This window comes from Excalfactoria chinensis, chromosome 5 (assembly GCF_039878825.1).
Source record: "Excalfactoria chinensis isolate bCotChi1 chromosome 5, bCotChi1.hap2, whole genome shotgun sequence".
In the NCBI taxonomy this organism is placed as follows: domain Eukaryota; kingdom Metazoa; phylum Chordata; class Aves; order Galliformes; family Phasianidae; genus Excalfactoria; species Excalfactoria chinensis.
Window position 1 is genome coordinate 44,703,343 of NC_092829.1, and position 25,035 is coordinate 44,728,377.

At 34.8% G+C, this 25,035-nt stretch overlaps 1 protein-coding gene across 5 annotated transcripts in view; it reads left to right on the forward strand.

Annotated features, from left to right (window-relative positions):
* SHANK2 (SH3 and multiple ankyrin repeat domains 2) overlaps positions 1 to 25,035 on the forward strand; it is a 292,208-nt gene that overhangs the window by 92,682 nt on the left and 174,491 nt on the right. For all 5 annotated transcript variants that reach the window (XM_072339251.1, XM_072339252.1, XM_072339253.1 and 2 more), the window contains one exon: positions 6,291 to 6,404. In XM_072339251.1, the coding sequence (XP_072195352.1) occupies positions 6,291 to 6,404 (114 nt within the window). The remainder of the gene's footprint in view (positions 1 to 6,290; positions 6,405 to 25,035) is intronic.

Below are 25,035 nucleotides of genomic sequence, written 5' to 3' on the forward strand. Positions count from 1 at the left end.
AGATTTTCCCATGTCTTCATTCTAATTTCTTCAATATTCAAATCAGTACAGGAAGATTATTTTGTGCAGTGTTTTCATCTCTACTCCCCTTTTCTCAATGAATTTCTCAATGTATTTCTCAAACTAAGACACATACCAAAGTTAGTAGTTTTGGAAAAAGTAGTTCACTGTGGTAAAGAGGAAGAAAAAGTGTACAATGCTAGATCTTGACTGGAACAGCATGGCTCATTCAGTTCCATTTCAGTTGAGCTCTCTTTCCTCAGATTTAGAGGATTAAGGGTAGATTATTGCATTTGTAGACTTTGACGTAGTGAGTGATTGCTCTGTTAACAATCCGTCATTGTGAACCATCTCTCGAGACAGGTCCTCTTCTAGAACATTGTTTGTTTTCTTTCTTAACAAAATACAGGTGATAAAGGTAAAAAAATGCTGATCTGAGTCAGGATTTAGCCTGACATTGACTGTGGCCTTGGTGGCTGTGGCTGACATGCGGCCAAAACTTTAAGATAATGTTCCTCAGCCTTCCCATCCTTTAGTGGTGGGGAGCGAATGGGACACAACCAGGAGACATGAAGTTATCAGAGTTTACCAGTTAGGCCAGTAAGGTAGGTTTTCAGATATACAAGAAAGGTAATAGAAACTACAGAAATTTGATTAGATTAATCCTAGAAGTCACAGATGATCACAAATTGGTTTTAGAGGCAAAACTGGAAGTTAAATATAAAATCTGAAAGTGAGAGACATCTTCTTTCCATGTTACTTCCCCAGTTTCAGTTGTCTGTGATGTTCCACAGACAGAGATGGGGAAGGATTGCTGAATTTGCTTCTCCACTAAAATAAATGCCTGTGGAGCTACTGTTGAATCCGACTGCTCAGGTCAATCATGCAAAATCATTAACTGCGGATACACAAGGCTTTCCTTCCAGATTGTACGTGGACTGCACAGGAACATTTTCTACATGGCAGCTGGGGCTTGTTTGCATGCTGGAGGCCTTAATATGATTTTATCAGTGCTATAGACAATTAGTTCCTTTCTAGTAGTTTTGCACTTGTCTCAAGATATGTCAGTCTCTCTTGATCATGTATTTTAAAGCCAGAAATGATCTGCCCATAAGGCAGAACAGACAGATCTGTTCATTGTTAATGACAGGGAGGGCAGGCAGGATATGTTTCTGGAATAAATGAGGATACATAAAGAAATGGAGTAAAATTTAAACCAGATTTTCAGAAAAAAGAGAAAGTAAAAGCAAGTTGTAACTTGTGCTGACCTCCAATTATCTTGCTTGTAATGTATGGGTCAAGATACACTTCAAATGCAGAGAACTGTCACTCTGCAAGGTAACTGTCATTTAATTTACATTTCTCTTATTTCTATGAAACCATAGTTTAAACCTTTAACTTTTCTTTTCCTACTGAAATGTATTTAGAGGAAAGAAGTTGTCCATGTAACACAAAGTTAAGAAAATACATTTGTAAGTTGTTACTTTTTTAAGGTATTTTTAAAGCAAAACTGTCTTTCCAATGCAACACCTACTCTTGGAGCAGTTATGTCATTTGGAAGCTGTCCTTCCAGAGGGCATATAATTCTGCAAATTTGCATCAAACAGCTGACACTTCTAAAAGAAAAAAAGACTATAGTAAATGTTTCTGAGAGAAATAACTTGCTTTTCTGCCCTTCAGAAAATTAAAAACTACAGAGTTTAATTTAGAAACATCCAGGAGATAAATTGTTGTTTATAGCTCTAGTTTTCACCGAACCCTGCTATCTATAATTCAGAGGAAAGAGTTTTACATTTCATTAGGTAAATAACACTCTTTAGCAATAATTCAACAATGGTATAAAGGTAAATGATGTGGTCAAACTGCATTATGAATGGAAGGGTCACTATCATTGTTCCTTACAGATGAAATTTTCTGCTTACTACTGCATGTTCTAGAGAGTGCCCTTAATTCCTTCTCTCACTAAAAGTATTCAGATCTTCAGCTGCTCATCATTAGCAAACATATTTACTTTCAACTCTGATGGCTCTTACATCAACATAGGCTAGTTCTGTTGGTAGATTTTTCAACTTGTTCTCAAATTCCATTGCCATTGTGATCATTTCCTTTTTTCTCTCAGCTGTAGAAATATTCTCCTTTTTTTGGTAGCAGATCTATTATCACCTCTACAGATAAGTATTTGTTTTCCCATGAAAGACTGTATTTTATACTAGCACCAAAATTTGGTTGTAGATATTACAAAGCAGTCTCACATAAACCCTGTAACATCCATAGACAATGGCCTGTATTTGGCTGTAATTTCCTTTAAGTTTTCTGCAAAAAGGATAATTAGAACAGTTCTTCCATTGAATCTCCAGTATTATTAAGAATTTCAGAAATTGTTTGCATTATCAGTGGATGGGAAAATGTTCTTACACCCCATTATATAGCAGTAGCATAATGAAGGGAGGTATAATGTGGAAAAATTCATTTTTTTTGTGTTTTGATTTATATGAATTTTTGGTCATACGTTGAGTAATTTAGTTTGAGATGAACATATTATATTGCTAATAAACTTAGAGAAGTCATTAAAGTACCCTATGACAGATTGGTACTGTATATAAATTCTTTACCACTTTTTGAACTTCAGCAAAGCAGAATCTGGCCAGTATTAGGCATAATACTTAAAACATAAGATGCTGATAGGATCTGCTTACGCATATTTTCTTCTTATTCGGCTGCTTGGTATTTGTCCCATTTTGATGTGCATTTTTGTTCATGTAATTAAATATAATTCTTGTTTTAAACTATAGGTTTGTTGTGAAAAGACATACCAGAATTCATGATGTTAATAGAGCCTTGATTTTATTCTTATAACGTCACATTCTTTTTTGTAATTCATACTGTGTGTAAAGAGACTCTGGCCTGCTCTTACCATTGCAACCACATCTTTTGATTTAACAAAAATCAAAAGGGGTTAAAAAAAAAAAAAAAAAAAAAAAAAAAAGCCTTGAAATGGTGAAGCCTAATTATTAATTTTGGGAAAGTTATCCTTTGATTTACCATTGTTATGTCCTTCAGAAGGGAAAATGTTTACTAGAAAGTCTCTTGCTGATACCAAATTACCTATTACAACATATTTCTTACGCATTGTTGTGAGAAGGAAAAAACAGAGAGTAAGCCCTCATTCTAAAGGAGCATTAATGGCTTCAATAGTTTATATGTATATATTAGTTTATCCTTTAAGTTGGAATACATTGACTCCTGCTTCAGAATTTCATATTAGTGAAGCTGCCTAAGATTTATTGAAAAGATTATTTCAGCTTTTTTTGGGTAGTGCAGAACCCACATCTTTATCTCAAATTTTACATTTTTAGTATTAGGCAGTATGTGCTTCTCCTCCATTTCACCAATAATTTGTACGTCAGCTGCATCCCTGGCTTCTACACATTTGCCTCTTGAAGTTCCATTGGGTTTTCCTCTTCTTGATATCCATAATACTGTATTCCTTTATTTAAATATTATTATTTTATTTGTAGATTTAATCTCTAGACAAACTTAGACAAGAATGTTGAAGGCTGGCTGCATTCTAGCAGCACCTCATTTTCTCTTCTACCTCTTTTCCATAGATGTTAGGTCTTTGGGCAGGTCTAAGGATATTTGCTTCCCTCTAGCTCTTAGTAAGCGCTGATATTTAATAATTCATGCAATAAAGGAAAAGCTTTTGCTTTCTGGTAACCTCTTTTTGCCTTGTAGTCACAGATGGACTTATAAAACACATTCTTTTTCTCATCTTGGCTTAGATGTTTTATCAGCTGCTGCTACTGTAAATGGATATCCGATATCCCAACTTCTGTCTCACAGTGCAAATTCTCTTTGGACATTGAAATATCAATGTAATTTGAAGCATTTCTGAGAGATTAATGAAATATTGAGCTAGAGAAGACTTTCTTAATTGCTAAGTAGTTGTTATTCTACTTATCTTGCCGGTTTGTGAAATCAGGACTAAGACTCATTTCTGGACTCTCCTCAACAGGAATCTACTACTGCATCATTTTACAGTTTCAGCTGATTGGAAGCTTGGATGCACAGTTGTTATTTGAAGCTGAATCAGTGTACAATAGGACGCTACAATAGTTATAATATCTATATGTATGTTATTAATTATGCCTTCCTACTTATCTCATATGTGAGAAATGCACTCTGTTCTTATGTGAACAGAGAATACACTCTTAAAAATATATTCAGTGTTGATAAATACCCAATATATATGGGATGAATGAACAGGCTTCTATTTCTTTCTAAGTTATTAGATTGATTTTCTGTAGTAATAAACACAAAATTCTTAAGAATGACTGGAATTTATAAATATATTTTTCATTAATTATATCCCAAATTTGTACTTGTTAATACTTCTATTTATCCACTATTTATTTTACTAATAGCATTAAAGCACAGATCAGGTTTCTTTATTTTTGCTTGCATGAGAGGAATGGTGATGCAATATTTTCTTCTTATCTACACAGTAGCAATAGGTCTTAGGTAACTAAAAGAAAAGTCATGCTAAAAAGGTTTTATTTGGTGTCCTTCTCACTGTGGAGTACTGTGTTCCAAAATCAGTGCTCTCACCCATTAGCCTCTTCACTTTCTAGACAGGTCTAGGTTTCCTCATACACACAAGGTTGGAGAAGTGCTTGATAAACTGTAATATTTTGCTTTAATGGATGTTTTCTTGGGCTTAAAATGTAATTCCCATTGGAAGTGATTTGTGACTAAGCAGCTACTGAAATATGTGCAGCTGAATATGCTGTACTAAAAAACTAAAAGTTGACACCTTTAAAAATATTTTTCTCACAAATATTTATGTTAATAGACATCCATGCTTCATAAGCAACACCACAAATATCTAGGATTGCAGTAACAACAAATGAGGTAAACATTTAATTTCAAATACTGTTTTTACTGATCCTAATCTGTCAGACCAGGCTTCTTACTATTCCTTTAGTATTCTCAGGATGCACTTTTTTTTCCCCCTAGCACTGATCTGATTTCCATCTGAGTCTATAGTAGTGAAAATCAAATTCAAATTCAAAGCCATTGAGTCACAGCAGTTCCACTGATACAGAATTCAATTGCAGTCAGGCTTTGGGACTATAATTTTAAAGCCTGATAAGGCATGTTTTAACAGAGCAAAGAGCGCTTATGCTAGAGATCATCAAAATGGCTCTGGGCATCTTAATATCCCTAACATACCGCAATACTCCACAGAGATTATCTTCTGGGTCGCGAAAACCACATGCATATGTTAACAAAGAGACAAGCTTGGGCTAATTAGCCTTGATTTTCAGCAGGGCCAGTTAGCTTGGCTGGTTTAGCAAGCACACTTCTAATGGAACTGTGCTGCCTTGACTTCCATGGGCTTTTTTTTTGGTAGCTCAGGGACCTCCACACTGAACACTTGAGTTTGTACAGATGTACTCTGAAGACTTGCGCTGTATGACTGAGCAACCCATGATTTTATTAGTTTATTCTTTCATATGCATTCTATTACAACAATGGATAGTACATTTTTAATAGAACATTTATGTTCTTTTAGTGTATATTATTAATACAGTGATTAGGAAGAACCTCACCTCTAATTGATTAGACGTGAAAATATATGTCATTATTTTGCTTTTTCTTCCATTAGAAACTTATTCTGCCCTATTTTTATTATGTTCTACTGAGATATGTCACTGAAATGTTTCAAAAGGTATATATATTGGGTACATTAGCTGCTGCATACACAAACTGTTCAATTGTATTACTTGACCTATATTACACCTCTCTTGAGTTACCCACTAAATAAAATGGCATGTTTCCTTAGGAAGTACAAGACGTATGAGATGTCTCTCTCTACGTATACACATATATGAAAATACAGTTTCAACGTGTATTCAGTTTTACAGTGCATTCATCACTTCAGCTTAATCTGAACCGGCAAGACACATTTTTGGTGTTAATATGACCATGCATTTATCCTTGACTAAAATGGCAATGCAAAAAATGAAAATGGAAGGGATTATGTAAGGGGTGAGAAAACATCTGATAAAAATAGTTTTGGGCAGGGGTTTCAAAGTCTGAATAGGTTTGAGTTACAATTAAATTTTACTCTGTGCTTACGTTTCCAGCACTAGAATTTAAGTTATTGGATAGTGTTTGCTGTTAGGAACATGATATTCAATTATTATTGAAAAGTTGTTTAAATAATCTTAGTTTTTACATCAGAGGAGAATAAAAGTCTAATGCTTCCTATATTTCTCTATATTTAGTTTTAAGCATTGGAGAAGGTGGATTCTGGGAAGGCAGCACCCGGGGACATATTGGATGGTTTCCTGCAGAATGTGTTGAAGAAGTTCAGTGCAAACCAAATGAAAGCAAACCAGGTAATCTGTTTAAGTCCTTGTTGAATTCTAACAATGACAGATGTGATGTATTGGACAAGCAGAGGCAGCTGGGTGGTAGTGTGTTATACAGCAGTGTGTTTGTGCAATATTAGAAATTGGAGAATTAAATAAAGCTGAACTGCTGAATTAAAAAGAATATAGATAGGTTTATTGATTAGATTTTACTGGATGCTATCTGAGCAAATGGTCTTTCTCATGAGGGATGATGCTGTGAAGTACTGTGAAAGCTCTTTCATAGATCTGTACTCAAAATTTTTGTAAAGTGGTATGCTGTGCTTTATCTTCTTACAGTATGGGAGAATGACTAATTAGACAAATAATGGAAGGAAAATTGATCAGTTATCTTCTCGTCTAAAGCAGTCATATAATGTATTAAACTCTTGTTCACAGGGGTATTGTTTCCTCTCTTGTCCTTTTACTAAACTGTAGAGGAGACATCTGTTAGCAGGATGGCCCATGTACATCCTTGCTGATAAAAAATGGAATAGAATTGTCCATTATCCTATGCTTTAACAGCCACGAGTAAACCAATGACTTTAGGCGAGCAGTCTTTACATTTCAAGTAAAATAAAAGAAACATATGAACATTAAACGTGCTATTTTAAGAATTACCTAGCATCTCATAATTTCTCTCCTTTTAAGAATTACGATATGAGGACATACTCTCTAATTAAAAGCTCATTTTAAATGAGCTCTAGGAATATAATTAATATTCTCTACAAATGTGGGCAGTTCTAAATTAGCTATTGATGTGTTTTGGTTCTCTGATGTATTGACTAGGAACTTCCTGGCACTGCACAGAAAATACCCTGAAATTTATGCATAGTATTATTCATTCATGAACATTATTATTTTATGTGTGTCACTGTAAACTGCAGAGGCATACTTCTTTTACTTCTTGCATGTGCACTAAGGTATATATATATATTAGATGGAATGGAATAGAATTGAATGTGCTGGATGGGATAATGTTTGAAGGATTTTAGAATTATTTTAATTTCCTTACTTACAATGGAAGCTGAGGTAAAATGACATAGGTTTAATGGGATGAGCAGAGGAGGAGGTGAAAAGGTTGCTTTTATAGTACAAAAACCATAAGAATGAAGGAATGAGGCATCAGAGACACTGCTCTATGATAACCAAGTACTATGTGGAAAGGTTATCCTTCTTCTTCCATTTCCCTTTTGAGGAATAATTTAAAAAAGAGAAGGAAAAAAAAAAAAAAAGAGAGAGAGAGAGAGAGGCAAAACCAAACCAAATCTCATGTTTGGAGAGAACAAATTCAGCCTGTAGAATAGGGAGAGAATAGTTGTGTAGCTCCTCAAGGGGCTTAAGAAGAAATAAAAATTTAAAGACATGGAGGTACATTAAACAAAAGGAAGACTGAGGCTGGAAATTATGAACCTAGGAGCAACGGAGTTTGTTCTCAAATACTGGATAAGAGAAGGGGAATAACAAAATTGGAATTCCAGTATATAACATTTTTCAGAAATGTTATGAAAGAGGAATAAGTTCAGTCTATGTGAAAGATAATCTACCGAAGAATCACACATGACCAATTCTGAAGGCCCCCTTAGTAATGATTTGTGGCCACTTGATTGGAAGATTTCAGAAAGATGTAGTCTGTAGAATAAAGTTGTCATAAATACCTTTCTTGGCTCTATCGTGGCAACTCTGCATTTCATTGGAGCTGTGCATTTTCGTATTGAAATCGGAAGAAAATTCTTGGGAGGGAGATTATGTGAAGTTCTAAAACATGAAAGGAGTTGTAAATCTTCTTTAGGCATATACGGTAGTTTTGTAAAAAGAAAGTAATCAAATCTGTTTGTCTCAGATCCTTAAAGGTCTTTTCAAGAAACAGTGTACTAAGTAAATTCAGTATATCACAAGATTGTTTTAATATATGACAAGAAAATAATGCTTTGATCAGTCTAAGAAAATGAAAATTAAAAAAAAATAAATTGTTTTGATAATAATAAAAACGTTACAAAATCCGGAATTACTGAAAGAATATAAACAGAGACATCTTAGCATTTTCTGACATGAAATTTTGAAATCTTACACCACATATTTGGTACAACAGCAGAGCATTTATTGCTATTGGTACCTATTGTCTTTCTGATTGTTCTTCAATTCACTTATTGTAAAGTTTTAATATGAGCTGAAATTCTTAAGTTTAATTTTCTTCTTTGCCAAAAAAGAACCAAATATGATTAAATAAACACAAATGTTGAACTTGTGCACTCACATACTTTCCTGGGCTGTATGGAAAAATGTGGCTTTCTTCCCTGAACTCAAAAGTCACAGGTAAAGTACAGTACATGCTTCTCTGTACTATGAGCATAAAATATGTCAAATCTACAATATATGCCATATTATTATTGAAATATGGTATGGACTGAAAGCAGATGATCACTGAATTGCTCTATGCAGTTAGCTTCATTCCTTTTGCATAAGAAACAATGGGAATGAAAAGAGAAAGCTTTATAAGCAAAAATCAGCCAGTACTCACTCTGAGTACAAATGCAAAATAATTTAGAAAAATGTGTTAAGCATGGTGAAAAGATTAGAAATTAAATTAGGTCTGCTGGGATTGCTGAAAGAACATCAGCTGAAAAACATCATAAACTTGTGGAAGTTGCAAGAATTTGCATCTTGGACTTTGCAAAGAAGCAGAAGTTCTTATGATAATGATTTAGTAAGTAGATCATCATAATGTGTAGGAAATGAATCTCAAACTCAGCTCTTTTCAGACCAAGACCAAAGCAATAGTTTCTTTTTTTGCCATAAATGAGATTTAGGAACATTTCTTCAAGCAACTTTCCTTTGCTATCAAGTTTGAATAATTGTTTTTAATAGTAGCTTGCCATTTGCATGCCAAGAATGAAAGAAAGAGAAATAGTTCTTGGAAAAAACAAACCACAATTAAACACTACATGCCCAGTAAAACTGGCGGGCAGGTGTTTCATGTCATGCTGATGTATAATCTCACTTCAAAGACAAGTTCAATTTTCAGGGAATTTCATTGCCATCCAGACTCTTCTCTGGAAGTAGGAAGCATAGAATGACACCTGGTTCCTGCAGTCTCTTGAAAGATACCATGCCAGCTTGGCAAGTTCTGTTTTCCAAAAAAAAGTCATATTGAGTGACATTAATTCTATACTGCTTCTTTAATCCTTCATTAATGGAGACTTGTAGGAAATATTCCATTATTTTCCTAGTACTAATGTCAGGCTTACGGGATTTCAATTATCGAGGTTGTCTCATTTATGCTTTAAATGCTTTTATTGCTGCAAGATCAGTTTTCTTTAACTTTTATAAACTTTCCTTATTATTTCAAGAACAAATGAAAAATGAACAATGATGGCCTGCTGTGTTCCTTTGCTTAAGAAAACTTACAAATGCAAAGCCTTCATGCCATCTTTAAACAGCGTAGTTTTAATGACCGTATTTTAACATTTTTCTGAATCTTTGTTAAAGTCCAATGTATTCCGACGGGGAAGATTGGTACAACAACTTTTGTTTTCTTCTAGCACAGTGACAGAATACAACTGTTATATATTTCTTCCTGCATTGACAGCTTTCCTCTGTTATTCAGGAATGAACTAATTCTGATGTTAATCTTTTTTATTCCTAAATATGTGAAAGGGATAACGAAAATCCCCCTCATTTGAAATAAATGAGGGGATATTTAAGTTAGTTGTTTGGGGGAAAATTCTTCACTCAAAGGGCAGTGAGGCCCTGGTACAGCTGCCCAGAAGAGCTGTGGATGATTCATTGCTGGGCAGTCACATCTGCTGAGAGGCAGCCTTGTCCATATCAGGGAGCTCAGACTGGGTGGGCTGTAAGGTCCCCTCAAACCCAAGCCACACTATGGTTCTGTAGAAATAGACTGTTTGCATGTGTGCCAAAGTGTTCTGGGTGGATTAGAATAATGTTCAGCAGGAAAAGCCTGATACACATGAAATCCAAGTTAACTGACATTTATGTAAATATGAGGCTTTATCTTGTGTTAATAGACATCTTAATAGGATTTATTAGCTAAGTAATGCAGCTCACAGCAACACAAGTCATCTTGGATCTCTGGCAGCAAGAGTTTGCATCCACTGAGAACACACTACGTGATGTAGATGAAATGAAAAGCAAGGCTTTTCCTCTTACCAGTTTATTTTCCTCTTAAAATTTGTATTCATTCTTAATATAGGAAGAATTCCTACCTAATACTTTTCAATTATAGGTGAAGTATAAAATAAGTTGTCCTTAAAATTAGCTGCCTCATCAATAGAAGGATACTGTAAGAATAGTTATTTTCATTTGCTTTTCTTCTATCACTCTGTCTTGATAGATTTAATACAAAAATTCTTTCCGTTGGATTTGCAGATACTCCATGTCCTTCAGAACTCATATATAAATTACCTGATTGCTTGTAGCTGAGGTGAAGCAAGAAGTAATCTTTAATGACATTGTCTTTAATGTATACTGTTGCTTCCGACTGTGTTTTCTCCCTACTGATTTACATGAAAAACTCTTAGAGATGATACCAAAATGTAGTCAGACTCAGCATGTCTTTTCGTAATTTTTGCTTTCGAAATTCTCTTTCATTTCTTGACTTCCTCAGTGCGCCTTTCCCTGAGTTCTTTGCTTATCTTTCATATCATCTTTTGGGTTATTTTTTCACTCAGCAGCTACCTCCATGCATTTTTTTATCCTGTGGCCTTAGGGTACACATTATAAGTAGTTGTAGCATGTCTAATTCAGAGAATGAGAAGAAGATTTGACATATAAAATCTGTATTTCATATAGTAGTTGATTTCCAAGCAAGCTTACTTTATTTCTCAAACTTTGTCTTTTTCAAATTCATATTTTTAAATTTATGTTAAATTTAATAGTCAAGCTTATCTAAATCCCTTTTTATTTTGACCTCAAATTTACTATGATCCTTTGTTTCAAACTTATACTCTTAGTACTCAATTTCTCATTTTTCTATCCATTTCTTTTATTATTATTATTATTATTATTATTATTATTATTATTATTATTATTATTAAAGCTGCTTTACTGATGAGATCCAGCTTTTTGCTTTGTTTACAGTAGTCTTATAGATACTGTTAGATCTTTATAAACGTCTTTTTAGCTGGTGATTTTTGGATGCTTGGTGTAATACTTTAGAGTGACCATCAGCCATCATCTGTGGTTTTGATTTTACAATATTTCTACTTGTTTGAGTAGTGTTTAGTTTTGTGAAATTGTATTTGACATTATTCTCTTTGCACATGCCTACATATAATGGCATATGGAGTGTGATTTCTCACCTGCCAAAGAGGTGCTTTGCTGCTACTTCTGATATAGATAAAATTAATGACTGTCTGCATCAGCAAGTGGTCCAGCAGGAAGAAATCAAATCCAAGGAGTGAACCCCACATTCATAATGCAGGAGCTCTGGGGGCTTATTTCAGACTAGACATATTTCAGTTCAGTGGTTCAAACAGCCGCTAGTGGCATCTTTCATTTAGTTTCCTCCTAAAAGAATCTTCAAATGTGCAAACTTTGAGCCTGCTTAGTCTTGTGAACTTTTAGCAGTGTGGGGCACTTCAAAGCATGTTTCTTGCCCAGGCTATAATGCTAATGTAGATGCTCCCATGCTGACCTCTAGTGTCACTGGTGCTCAGAGCAGATGCTATCTAATGTCCAAGGTTGGGCTTTCTCTCTCAAAATGTCTGTACCAATACTTTCAGTACAGCTTGTTCCTGCGTTCTTAGCAGTGTGAAAACACAATAGATTTTCCAGTAATAGAACATTTCCCACACCTGTTTTTTACCCATGTAATCATACACAGATGCTATAAGCAGAAACTGTAGTTTGCTGCATCCAGCATTCCCTCTGGATTTCAGAAGCAACCAAGCAGGTTAAAGTTGTATTAATAGAAGGAATACTTTACTACACAGACTGCTAATGCCGAGATACAGAATTTACTTTATTACACATTCTCAGTATTTAACAATATATGCATTCAGTAAAAACAGATGTATTTTCTATTTCTGCCGCCCCTTTTTTAAGTAGTACAACACCTTCGCAGACAGTGCAGCCAGACAGGCAGCTAGAAAATTGATTTGCTTTCTTACAAGAAGAGTTGTTTCCTTGTTCTGCACTGAGGAGCTACATTTGTACATATTAGCTAGTGGCTGCCCTGTCCTCTGTGGACATGTTCACAAATTATATCTGAAACTTTTCTTCCTCTTGCCTACTGGATTAAAGTACCTTTTCCTATGCTGCCTTCTAGAACAGTTGCTAACATTTTTTCGTCTGCTGAAATACACCTAGGAACTGCTTGGGAGATTAATGGTTGACATAAGGGGAAGTTGTGCCAGGGACCCACTAACAGTTAAATGGGGTGGATAGTTATAAATCAGAGTGAAAGTTGTAGCCTGGACTGTGTTCTGTATGGACATATTTAGGCTACTGAAGTTCTTAAAAAGCAAACAAACAAAAACACCTTATATTCTTACGTAGCTGATAGTTAATTTCAAACATTTCCTGTTTAACCCTCTGTGAGGAGAATGGGTGCTAGAAAATTCAAGTTTTACATTCCTTTTTCTATTTCTTAAGCATCCTGGGATAGTGATGCAGTGTACTGTGAAAGAATATCTTACTGGGTGTGCTCTGTGAGGCAGGTGAACACTAAATCTTACTTGAGAAATTTGATCTCTTTATGTGCGCATGCATGCAGGCATGCATTTATACCTCACTGTATTCCAGTTTGGAACAGAAATGTAATGCAGTGAGCCTTATCTATGAATCATGAAGACTAAAGGACACAATGGAATACATGCTTATATATATGGTTGTTTTTTTCTTGCAATAATATCACTCATCTCAACCGGATATGTGTGGAGCAGAGCTTGTTTATGTAGCCGAGGGCTACATAGCTTGCTGTAGAATAGACCTATCTTTGGCTACCTGTAGACGGCTTGGAGCTTTTGGATACAGCAATCACACTTCTCCTTCCTATGAGCAGTGGGGCACCTGAGTTCTGGAAGGTTTTTGATAATAAGTTTAAATAAATAGTCCTTCCATATTATTGCACCTTGAGCAGAAGGTACGTATATATCTGTGGCAAAATGATCATGCAGCTCAAATGGTTTGACATAAATAGCAAAAACTTAAGACAAAGCATTGCTGCAGCTGCAGGGACCAAAGAAGGAGGTGTAAAAACATATAGGTAAGAAGTGAAGAATGAATTTTTGTTGCGGAAGTTAACCACAAATCTTTTAATGACAGCTGTGTAAACAGATGAGAAATCTGATAGCTTGGAAGTGTGTTCTTAGAATAGCAAGGGCACTGGCTGAGCTTAATACGGCACAGAGCATGCAAACCAAGTAAAAAAAATTAAGCACGAGTTTGCAACATATGTAAGTAAGTTTATCATTGTGAAAAAATGGTGTGATGTGGAAACAAATTCAGCCATTTGAAAATAGATGAAATGTTCAAGCTATATCCTTGAGGTTAAAGACACCAGTCCTAAACATGGCTTGCAGTTGAACAGATGTGTTTATGCAAGCTTACCCCTGCCATTTTGAGGAATGTTGTCCAGCTATCAAACCTGCTACCCAGAGCTCAAAATAACAGGTCAAACAGTATTCAGTTAAGTTCCACTTCTTTGAAGTATACTGCCCAAAACTCTGACCTGTAAAATACACTTTTCTGCCCTACTTCTTTATTTTGTGCATTTCATTCTACCCTGAATGAAAAAAGTCATTGTGTAGAACCATATCTGAAGTGCTTTCCACAAACCCCAGCTGACACAGGAACTTGCTGCAATAGTATGCAGCCAGTTCTGATAACTCTCTGTAGCTGAGGATGCAAATCAGCTCTAGTTTTTGTCTTGAGTACTGGAAATGTAAAGAATGAACCTCAGCAACTTTCTGTACTTTAGCTTTGCTGAGCAGAGTATTTGTGTTCTCAGTAATGATAAACAGCAGTTTGGGAAAAGACTTCTAAATGAATCATCTCTCAATAATAATGCTAATCTGGAAGCGGAGGGAATTCAAGAACTGTTTTGGTGTATGAACAAGCTATAGGATGGAGTTTTATGCTTCCCTCGCAGCCTGGTGATAGGTACACTGACCTTTCCATTCAGTGCTCTTCTTACCAAAATATAACAGGAGATCCTTATTATAATTGTAATATTATAAGAAGTATATCTGTCCTTTGGAAGATTGAGTATACCAACTGATTTCACTAGTTGACTCATCTATCTAAAATTATAGTGGATTTCATCTGCTAATAGTATGAGTTTGGTTCCAAGCAAGAGTAACATAAAGCATTCCATAATTTATTCAATTTCTGAGAACAGCATAAAACAAAAGCCTAGGTCTAGTGCTAAGCCTATCTTCATCTTTATCTCTGAGTAAGTAATTTTTAATTGCTTATGTGTGAAATTGGACATGCAAGTAGATTTTTTCCTTTTCTGATTCGTTCTGCATTTCTCTGCTATGTCCATCTAAATATAAAGGATTAAAAAGTGCCAACTCTGAAGAATGTCTCAAAAAGAAAACAGTTACATTACAGTATCTTCCTTTGACTTTCACTGTTACCTTCTCATTTTTTGTTCAGTCCAACTAACATGAAGAAGTAGCTTTCAAAGCCTGTGAGCATATATAGATGCTAAAATTTTCTTATGTTAAAAATTACTTAAGAAATGTCAAGAAGATAATTTATAAAGTGAATGATTTTTAAAGTGAGCCACATTATTTGGGAATTTAAAGCCAGTTATTGGTTTAAGACAGAATACTACAACCTGTGGCAGTATATTTGAGAAGCAATGGTAGGCAGTGCACTGCCAATCCAGAAATAAGAGTTAAATTTTGATTCTTCATTGTTATTGTGGGAACTACACATGTTAATCAAACGATCAGAGTCTGGGGTCAAGTTATTTAAGTTTTAATCAGTCATTTGTCCTATCTATTTCTTGTAGGCAAGATCCATTACTTTTTCACCTTTTGGAATTTTGGAGCCTTTCATATTTTATTATGAATATATGTTTTGATATTCTCTTTCCCATATTAATAGCCCTTTTGTTCTTGTAATATTTGTTAATATCTTGTGATTCTATATTCAAATATATTTGGCCTTTGCTCTTTTTATAACTATCTTAAATTATAGTAAGAGTGGATCTTTAGGTTCTTTTCGTTCTGTTTGTTGTTGTTGTTGTTTGTTTTGTTTTTTGTTTTTGTTTTCTCTCTTCTGAAATCCATTTTAATAAGGATTCTCTGCTGCAAACATAATTTATCTGACAATATAACTTCTGTTAAAATCATTCTGTGCATGTATTGGAATGAAATAAACGGTCATTTTTCATTTAACTCTTTTCATTTGGTAAAACCTAACATTTTAAAACCATCTACTTGAAATGGCTGACATAAAGCAAGGCAAATCTTAGATCTCTGCATATTCTGAAAGTGTTGATAAATCAACATTTTCTTCTCTTTTCTCTGGTACTAAATGACACATTTGGGTTTTTCCCCCAGTCTTATTCTTAATGGTTCAGATTAAAGGCTTGACAACAGAGCCTGAAAACTCTTTGAAACACTCCTTGGTTATCTAAGATCAAATCCATATTAATTTAAGGAAGAAGACAGAGCATCTACTTATAATAATGGCAATACTGGATGTGATTAAGAAAATGATCCCCAAATAGCAGCAGCTGGTAGATAATACATATTCTGATCTTAAATTATGTCACTGTTATTTGCTTTCATACCTGCCTGAAGCAAAAGAGGGGAAGGGGGCTTTTTCTGTGAGATCTGTGAGTATCTGATGGGGAGAAAATGATTTGATAATGTACTTCTTGATGACAGTAACTGATCATAGTATAGGTAGAATGAAAACCAGCATGTTATATTGATTCACTGGGGAAAAAGCAAACAAAAAACAAACAGAAAAACCGCACACACACAAAAAAAAAACAAAAAAATAACAACCTAACAGCAATAAAAACACCATTTTTATTCTGTATAGAATACAGAACACTTTTATTCTGTATAGAAGGCCATGTAAGTGTAAGCTTTCTCTTGCAAGAAAGCTATGTTAATTTTATTGCCAAATCAGTATCAAAAGAAATACTGATATCAATCAGAAAATCTGGAATCCCACCTTTCCTTGAGCTATCAACCAAACTGGTGAGATAAGGCTTTTAATTTCTTCTACATCATTTTAATTTCTTCTAAATCATTTTGTCTGGAACTTCCTTCTTGGTCCAGATAACCTCTAGGCAGGAATCCATTCAGCCTCTCAGGTGGCCCTGGATACAGCTGAACCTTGCAGAGAAGAATTGTTATGCTGGGGTCCTCACACCATCTCCTTTCTATCCATTTCCATTGCTTTCTCTGTTTGTCTAACATCTCACAAACAGATTTTCATAGGTATCAGCCACTGTCCAAATTCTGCCCAGCAGAGCCTGAAGGCACAGTTAGCACAGCTGCAGCAGATTTTCTGTGGCATTGATTATAAGGGTCAGGCTTTGAAACATGCTGTGCTTACTCAGGCAATCAATACCCCAGAGTGTGTTTATCTAGCTAAGTGAAAGACTATCATATTGATATTGATAGCCTTATTCTTCAAACCATGGACAGGTTATTTGCTTTGGTTTAAATAAACAAATCTGAATAAGTGGTAAGTTTTGAAGTTTTAATGGTAATTGAGCTTGCTTGCATTTGGAATGGAGTTTGGTAATTTGGGTTGGCTTACTGATTTGAAGTGGAAGATGATCACAGACAATCTTAACCCTCAGTTCAGGCTGTCTTGTCAGCTGTCTTGGCATGGAAAGAGTTGGGTTTAGACAAAGGGCATATGTTAATTGTTGTTGCCTGATGAAGCTACTGTGATTGCCTCTTAAAGAATCAGACGCTGCAGAATTGTTTAAAGACAGCAATTTCTAAACAGCTTAAGGAATGAAGTACTTAGAAAAATACAAAAAAAATTAGCTGTAAAGTGAAGGTAATTTTGATTTTTAAACTGAAAAAACTTCAGTGTCCTGTTTTGAGGATTTTTTGTGTCAAAAAAAACCAAAAACAAACAAAAAAAACCCAAAAAACAAAACAAAACAAAACAAAAAACAACAACTAATATAAAAAGTCACAGGAAGCTATTGTCTTTAATTTATGTTTATAGATGTTATGTACATTCCAAGGACTAGTTTCGTGATATCCAGAAAGACATTTAAAATAGTTACGTATTTTGGCTGCTCTCCTGGCACTAATATAAGGAATTATATTTATCTTTATGACAAATTAGTACTTTGAGGAAATTAAATCTAATATATCTTTGTCTCATTTATCTAGAAAGTCCTTACACACACACACACACACACAAAAGTTTGTGAAGTAAAGGTTAACAAGAAACCTGTAGGAGTTATAATATTCATTTTTGGTTGAATAGTTAAAATGTTGGATTATATGAGCTGAGAGAAGTACTTGTACTCCATTAGATACATTTCTGTGTAATGATGCACTGCAGGAGATGGAAAGCCTAAAGTTAGGTGACAAGAGTAGAATTATTTGCAACAGCATTATAATGAAAGATTGAAAGTATTGGTGCTTCAGGGTGTGCTGTGAATGCACATAGGTGTTATGAAAGATAGGCATGGTCAAAAACAAAATGTATTCATACAAACAGTCCAGTAAGATACCAGCAACACTGAGAAACAGAAAGAGCTTAGAGAGTCTTGGCAGTGGAAAGATGTACTTAAAATGGTTCTGTGCAATGAGTCTTTCTTTGCCAAGGTGTGTGTGCTAGAGGTAAAGAAAAGGAAGGGTTTTCATGCTTTCAGCTTATCTGCACTGAACAAATTGTCACTTGCAAAGTGGCTAGGCACAAGAATCACCGAGCATCTCAGTAAAGCTTTAAATAAAGTTAAAATTCATGCAGACACGCTCATAACATGCTTTTACATGGTTCTGTGAAAGACAGACTTACCTACTTTTTTAGTTGCTAAGTAAGCTGTGTTATGGTTATAGTTAAATATCTCTCATGTGTACAGTGTTTTCTTTATAATCACATCCATTTTGGGTGCAAATATTGTGCAGCAGTATTGTCCTTGTCTATTACAGTTATTGTCTATTCCCAGTTTCCTTTCCAAGTCTTTACCAGCATTGGTTTATGTGGCCACACTGTGGATGGAAAAGGCAAAACACAGTGCTGCAAAAATTTAAGCTACTATTTCTATTCTGAATGTTTTATCTCTCTTATAGCTTAGAAAAACAATTCCTTTTACACCTCATATTAACATGTTGGTCAATTATTTAAAAAATAAAATAAAAAAGAAATAAAAAAAGAATTACCTATACCTAATTATAAATTCCTGTAAGTTACACTTTTACTTTATTTGCAAGGACAGCATTGCTGTGGTCACATTTAAGGTGTGGAAGTGAATAACAGGTTTCTGAGTGAGGGGAAATGCACATATGTGCAGGAGTTGTGCAAGGCACTGTTACAAAGTTCACAGATCTGTTTTGCTAAGATTCTGAGACAGGATGCAGTTATGGCAGTGAACAAAAACCGTGAGAAAAATCAATGCCAGAACTTAATCATTTCTAAAAACCAGAGGATGCTTTAAAAGAATGGTGATTTTTCTTGCCCTAGAAAACAGAAGGGCAAATTGTAGTTAAGTGCACTGCGGAAATAAAGGCTTAGATCAAAACCGGAGGAGAAGCACAAGGCAAAATTAATAAGAATTGTAATCCCTTGATTTTTTTTCTCTTTGCTGCACTATCCTAGTATGTATCTATCCTAGATGTAGGCTGTTAGCTGCTGACAAAGTAATACTTCAGACAGAAAGAAAATCTGGCTAAAGAGTGAAACAGAAAAAGATTCTCTTGAGATAAGGAACTCCTTTAGCTGGAAAAGGGACTTGTAGTATTGCTGTAATTCTTTGGTGATGACATCTCAATATCCAGTTTAAACTCTTAAGACTCTGTGTCCCCAAATGTTTTTGGTATAAAGCTGTCAAGTGAAGATTATTATTATTATTATATTTTTATTTTATTTATTTATTTATTTATTTATTTATGTATTTTAATGATAAAGACTTCTTTAGCTCCGGGTCAGTTCTTGGCCTTACTTCCTCCATTCCTGTAATCATGTCACAGTTCAGCTTTCTTCAGTTTCTTCTCCTAAGCTTTGCTCTTTGAGAATTCCTCACTTTCCTCAGCCTTTTGAGTTGCATTGAAACTCCAAAACATTTAAATTTCATAATTATTACTATACATCATTATTACAGGTAAGAGACCTGAATATAACATATCAAATATATATATATATTTTAACTCTTTCATTGTAAGTGAAATTTGCATGAAGCAGAATACTGATAAGTATCACACTTTCTTACTCTCCAATGAAGTAACTAATTCCCCATTTTTGTCTAACTTTTCTTATTTACCCCATAAGGTATTCTATCAGAGTGAGAAAACGCTATTCTTGCTGAACAGCTTAGCACTTATTTCTCTCTGCATCAAATCCTATTTTCTAAAGATACTGTCTACACTGTGGCATAGAGGGAACTATTTTTAGGAATGGATATCCTCAGGTCCCCACTCCCCACAAACATATTGCAATACTGTTAGAAAGTACAGGTGCTTGGTAGTACATGTAGACACAGTATTAGACCTTGACACAAGAGCTTAGAATTCTTGTAGCTTGGGATGGGAAGTGTTTGTAAGACTGATGAGAAGGGAAAAACATACACCTGAGAAGAAAAATAGCTGACATGGATGCAAGTGCTGTTAGTTCTGTGTATTTCTGTTCACCACTACCTCCAGCTTTCCTTCTGTTTTATGTGTCTATTTAAAGGTACACTTAAATGCCGCTAACCTGTGAAATATACATATATAAAATTTGTTTTTCTTTTAGTATGTGTGTAAAACTCTGTGTAACTGATGTTTCTAAGTTTAAGTAATACTGAAACTAAGTTTGTGCTCAGTCATGCGTCTATCCATAGGGAAAGAGAGTTAACAAATGTTAATGAATTTCTTATCCTCACTAAGCTGGAATTAAGTTTGTTAGCACATATTTTCTTGGTTATCTAAGAAGTGCAGGTCATGCCAGCTATGTAATTAGAACTTTCATTTCTAACTAGAACTTTTTAAGTGTTACTTTTGATAGATATTGAAGAGTTTGGTTCTAAAAATACGATCATTTAAAATAAATAAGCCTGAATGTGAACTGTAATACTTCATATAAACTACCCTTTAGTTCCTGAATTTGAGAATTAGTTGAGGTATTGCTGTGTGGATAGAGTTGAAACGCTGAAATGTGTTATAAAATGTGTTATACTCTTCTTCAAAAATATCTGATTAGGATATTGTGGTATCCTAAACTCACTTTGAAGGACGTTGCAACTGGTATGTACTATTTGAAAATTAGTTGGAAGTGCTCAAGTTATTGGATTTTAGAGCGCTGGAGAAGCATTTAAGATGGTTTTTGCAAAGCTGTTTTACCAAATAGGTAAGAAATAGATCATGTGTTTCTTAGGCCACAGTGAACTAGTCTTTCTGTCTGTAAAATGTATGCCTGACATAAGTATGTCTCATATATCTTCATACTCCATTACAGTATGAAGATAACTGTTTTGCATTCCAATTTGCAATAGTCTTATAGCTACATTCCTAAACTGCAACAATACACAGTTTTGTAATGGCTATGCCTTCTTTATAATGAGTATTTACTCTTGGAATATTTTCTGAAAATTAATAGACATGTTTTTAAAAAATGTCTAAGCAAAATCACGTATTAATTAGTGACTCAGTATGAGAATCTATCAGCTGCTTTCATCTGTTTCATTACTGAATCTTTTAAAAGCAAGGATTCAGTAGAAAGATGATTATCCTGATTTCTAGACTGATCAGAATAGCAAATAACACAGTGTATTAAAGTTATCAACCAACTCATTTATAATGAAAAGAAGATATAAAAAGTTATGTAAAAGCAGTACCTTGTTCAGGTTTAAAAACAGTTATTAACAGTTATTATATTAAAACAGTTCTGGAGTAAGAATTAGAGGGTCATTAAGTATAAATACTTTAGGGATGCTCCCAGTGTTTGTGAATACATCTATAAACATGGATACATTTCATATTTTCATATTATCTCCAAGACACAAACCATGTTGAAGACAAACACATCTGGTAGTTCTCCTGGCATATAATTTGATTCTATGATTCAATGGTTACATAAAGGTACAAGTATATTCCCTTGTAATTTTACTTTTTGGTACTTTTTAAATTCTGAAAACCTATTTGTGTATATTGTCTGGGTTCTGACTTTTCTAGTTGTTACTGTTGAAATGTTCTGAGCACTCAAATGCTGACAATGGAAAAGTATGTAGTACCTCTTGATATGCTGCTGCTTCTTAACTGTTTTTATTTTTTTACAAAGGAAATAATCCCATATCTGGAATCTGCATTGTGGAGATTTCTTTATTTTCATTTTTTTAATGATCACCTGTTCATCATCTTTGGCTTAAAAAACAATAAGGAAAAAGTGAGGGGAAAAAAAAATCTTTGAAATGAGGAAGGTGGTGGAAAAAAGCAACATGAAAACAAGGCCCCTGTTCCTGATGCTGCTGAGCCAAAGGAGCTAGGAGAGGGAAGGGGAAGCAAGAAGTGGGTAAGAGGAGGTCTGTGCAGTGAGTGCATAGGTCCCTCTCAGGCCTGGTCATAGTTGTGTTGAAGCAAGTTGAAGGATTGGTCTGGCTGCTGACTGCACCTGCAGTGCCACATCGAGGCTGCAGCATCCAAAGGGATGCACACAGATGTTACTGAAGCAGTAAGGGGACCAGCAAGTGCAGGGTGCTCTCAACCAAACAAGTAATTAACTAATTAAACACACATGGGGGCAGTGAAGTCATCCTGGAAGCATGTATGATGCTTAAGTGAATGATGGTAGATACCTGATGGGAGAACAGAAAGAAATTTGTTAGTTGCCAGCAGTACCACAGTTACTCTTTTGCACACATAAAAAAGTCCGGGATTTTTAATGAAATTCACTGCTGGCAAAGATTTTTCCTTAATCCTCATATTTTACAAAGTTCAAACAGATTGTGCTGATGCTGAAATCAGTAGGCTTCATTTACCATTTATTCCCTGCTGGAATCTCATTCTTGGAAGAGACCTCTGTAAGACCCATGCAAGAGACCACTGATTTAGTGGGAACACGTTTTCCATATTTTTCACTTTGCTCTAAATATGCCTGATACTGAGTAGCAGGAGATTTAAAAATGGTATCATCGCTAATAAGAAATATTTTTAAAGTTTTAATTTTATAAATTGAATATTGCCAATGACTTAATTAGCTTACAAAAAGGGGGGGAGGGAAGCTTATTTTTTATTAATTTTCTAAAGAAACAAGGGCTTGTGTGTTCTTGCCGTGTACATCCATTTATAACTTACCACAGCAGCTTTACAATATATTTTTGCTTTTCCTGAGATCAAACTTGATATAACAAGAGAAGCATTGACTAAGTGAATTCCTCATACGTTAAAAGTCTTATTGAGTGCTTGTAGCCTCAGGTTAGCTCCTCCACACCAGGAGAAAGAGTAGCAAGCAGAAGAGTCCTGGCACAATGTCAGAAGATTGCTGAGAGTGAGAAGGGCTGGTGGCAGCACATGGCCAGGATGATGTGAAGGAAAGCAGGCAGGGGAGCAGGGTGGCAGAGAGCCAGGGGCAGCAGGGGCAGCATGTGCTGTGATCGCCTTCCTACTGCCTCCTGCATAACCAGGTATTCCATCTGTGGGTCCTAAGCAGTTCTGGAAAGATGTAATACTGAGTGACAGGTAGCAGCCCATGCTTTGCATCAATAAGTGTTGGTTTTCTTTTTTCTTTTCATGGGAATTATTGAGTATTTTAACTTCACTTAAGCTTAAATACTTCATGAACATGGACAAGTGATATTTTTTTCTTCCAGTTTGCCTTCAGGTCAAAAAGGTAGCTATGTTAGCCAAATTTATTCCTATGTTTAAATATATGTATGTATATATATAAAGATGATTAAGAAGTCATGCCATGCTTCAGAAAATCTTAATCTAAAAATTACTTTGGAATAATATGTAACTAGTCATAATCCCAACACTTTAATCCATTCACAAACACTGTTGCTAAAGCAATGATGGTAACTCTGTCCTTAATGTAATTTTTTAATCTTTTTAATGTTCTTCAAGGTAACTCAATGTTTATTTGTTTTTCTTTACTGTTGTTTTGTGGGTTATTTTTGTTTGTTTGTTTTTTGTTTTTAATAAGCTTCATGAAATAAACAACTGGCTAGAAATGAGAAAGGCCTCCAACAACAGTGAATAACTGCAGGAGGGATGTTTTCACAGAGGTCACAACTGCAGAAAAAATTCTATTTGCAGCTTGCAGCTTCTTTGCTTGTGCAATTTAGTTAACTGCAGGACAAGTCCATAGATCATAGAATCATAGAATTTGAGTGTTTTTGTTTTAGGTTGCTTACACAACTACCAACATGTTAGTCTTTCACAGTTTTCACCTCTGTGATGTGTTTTGAATGCTTTTAGAATAACTGCATAACATAAGTTAGTGATTTCCTCTCCTATGAAACGTATGTGTGTCATGTGTTTTTAAACCACTTGGCTTTGATGTTTTGAGTCAGATTTTGCCAGTCACTTTGCAGTATTCATTTTGCTTATGTGGTCAAATATACTTTGATGTGCATATGAAAGTACCCCTGATTTGTATTGATTTTTCTCTGCCTTGCTATTAATCAAGGCTGAATGCAGAGACATTCTTAAAGCTTTTTCCTTACTGTTCTTGGCAGGCTATGCTAGAGTACAAAAAATAAAATAAAAAGATCTCCATACCATCCTACAGCTGTAAAGTAACATACAACCTAGTGCTAATTAACATAGCTTCCTTCATTTGATTTTCAACATCTGCCATACAATAACATATTTTGAATCATTGCATTTGTTGAGCATTTCAGTCAAGGTTTCTTGAAGTTCAAATATTGTTTTACAAAAATCAGCTCATTAATTTTTTAAAAAATCTCAAGAACCTGTTCAGAAACTTATTTCTCAATAAATTGTACAGTTCTGGTGTCTTCATCCAGAATATCAATATTCAGAAGCCTTCCTACATTCTTAGCTTGCTGATTGCTTTTTTTTTTTCCTTACAGAAAATCAATTACTCTTACTTACAGCAGCAGAATGTTAAAAAGATAAAGTCAAAGCTTGAATTTCATTCTAGATTAAGTTCTGGTTGCTGTGGGTGTAGATACCTTTTTTGTGCTTAGTTTAAATTCCCTTTGGGTTTCAGATCAAATCATAGGTGTGCTACCTTATTCAAATAAGTGAAAATGCAAAGGTGCTTCTTTCTGTAAGACCTCTCATGTTCCCTATAACTGCTGTCCAAAGAGTTAGAAGAAGTTGTTAACCAAATAATGAATTAAAGTAAATGTATTTTGTGTTTAGTATGTTGCACTGATTGTCTCACAGAGAAGTAGAGCTACAGTATTATCAATTCCCATAAGTCAAGACATATTAAAAAAGCAAGTGAATGCAGAGGTGTTTTTTTCAGGTGGTTTATTACATATCTGTTGGAGGAA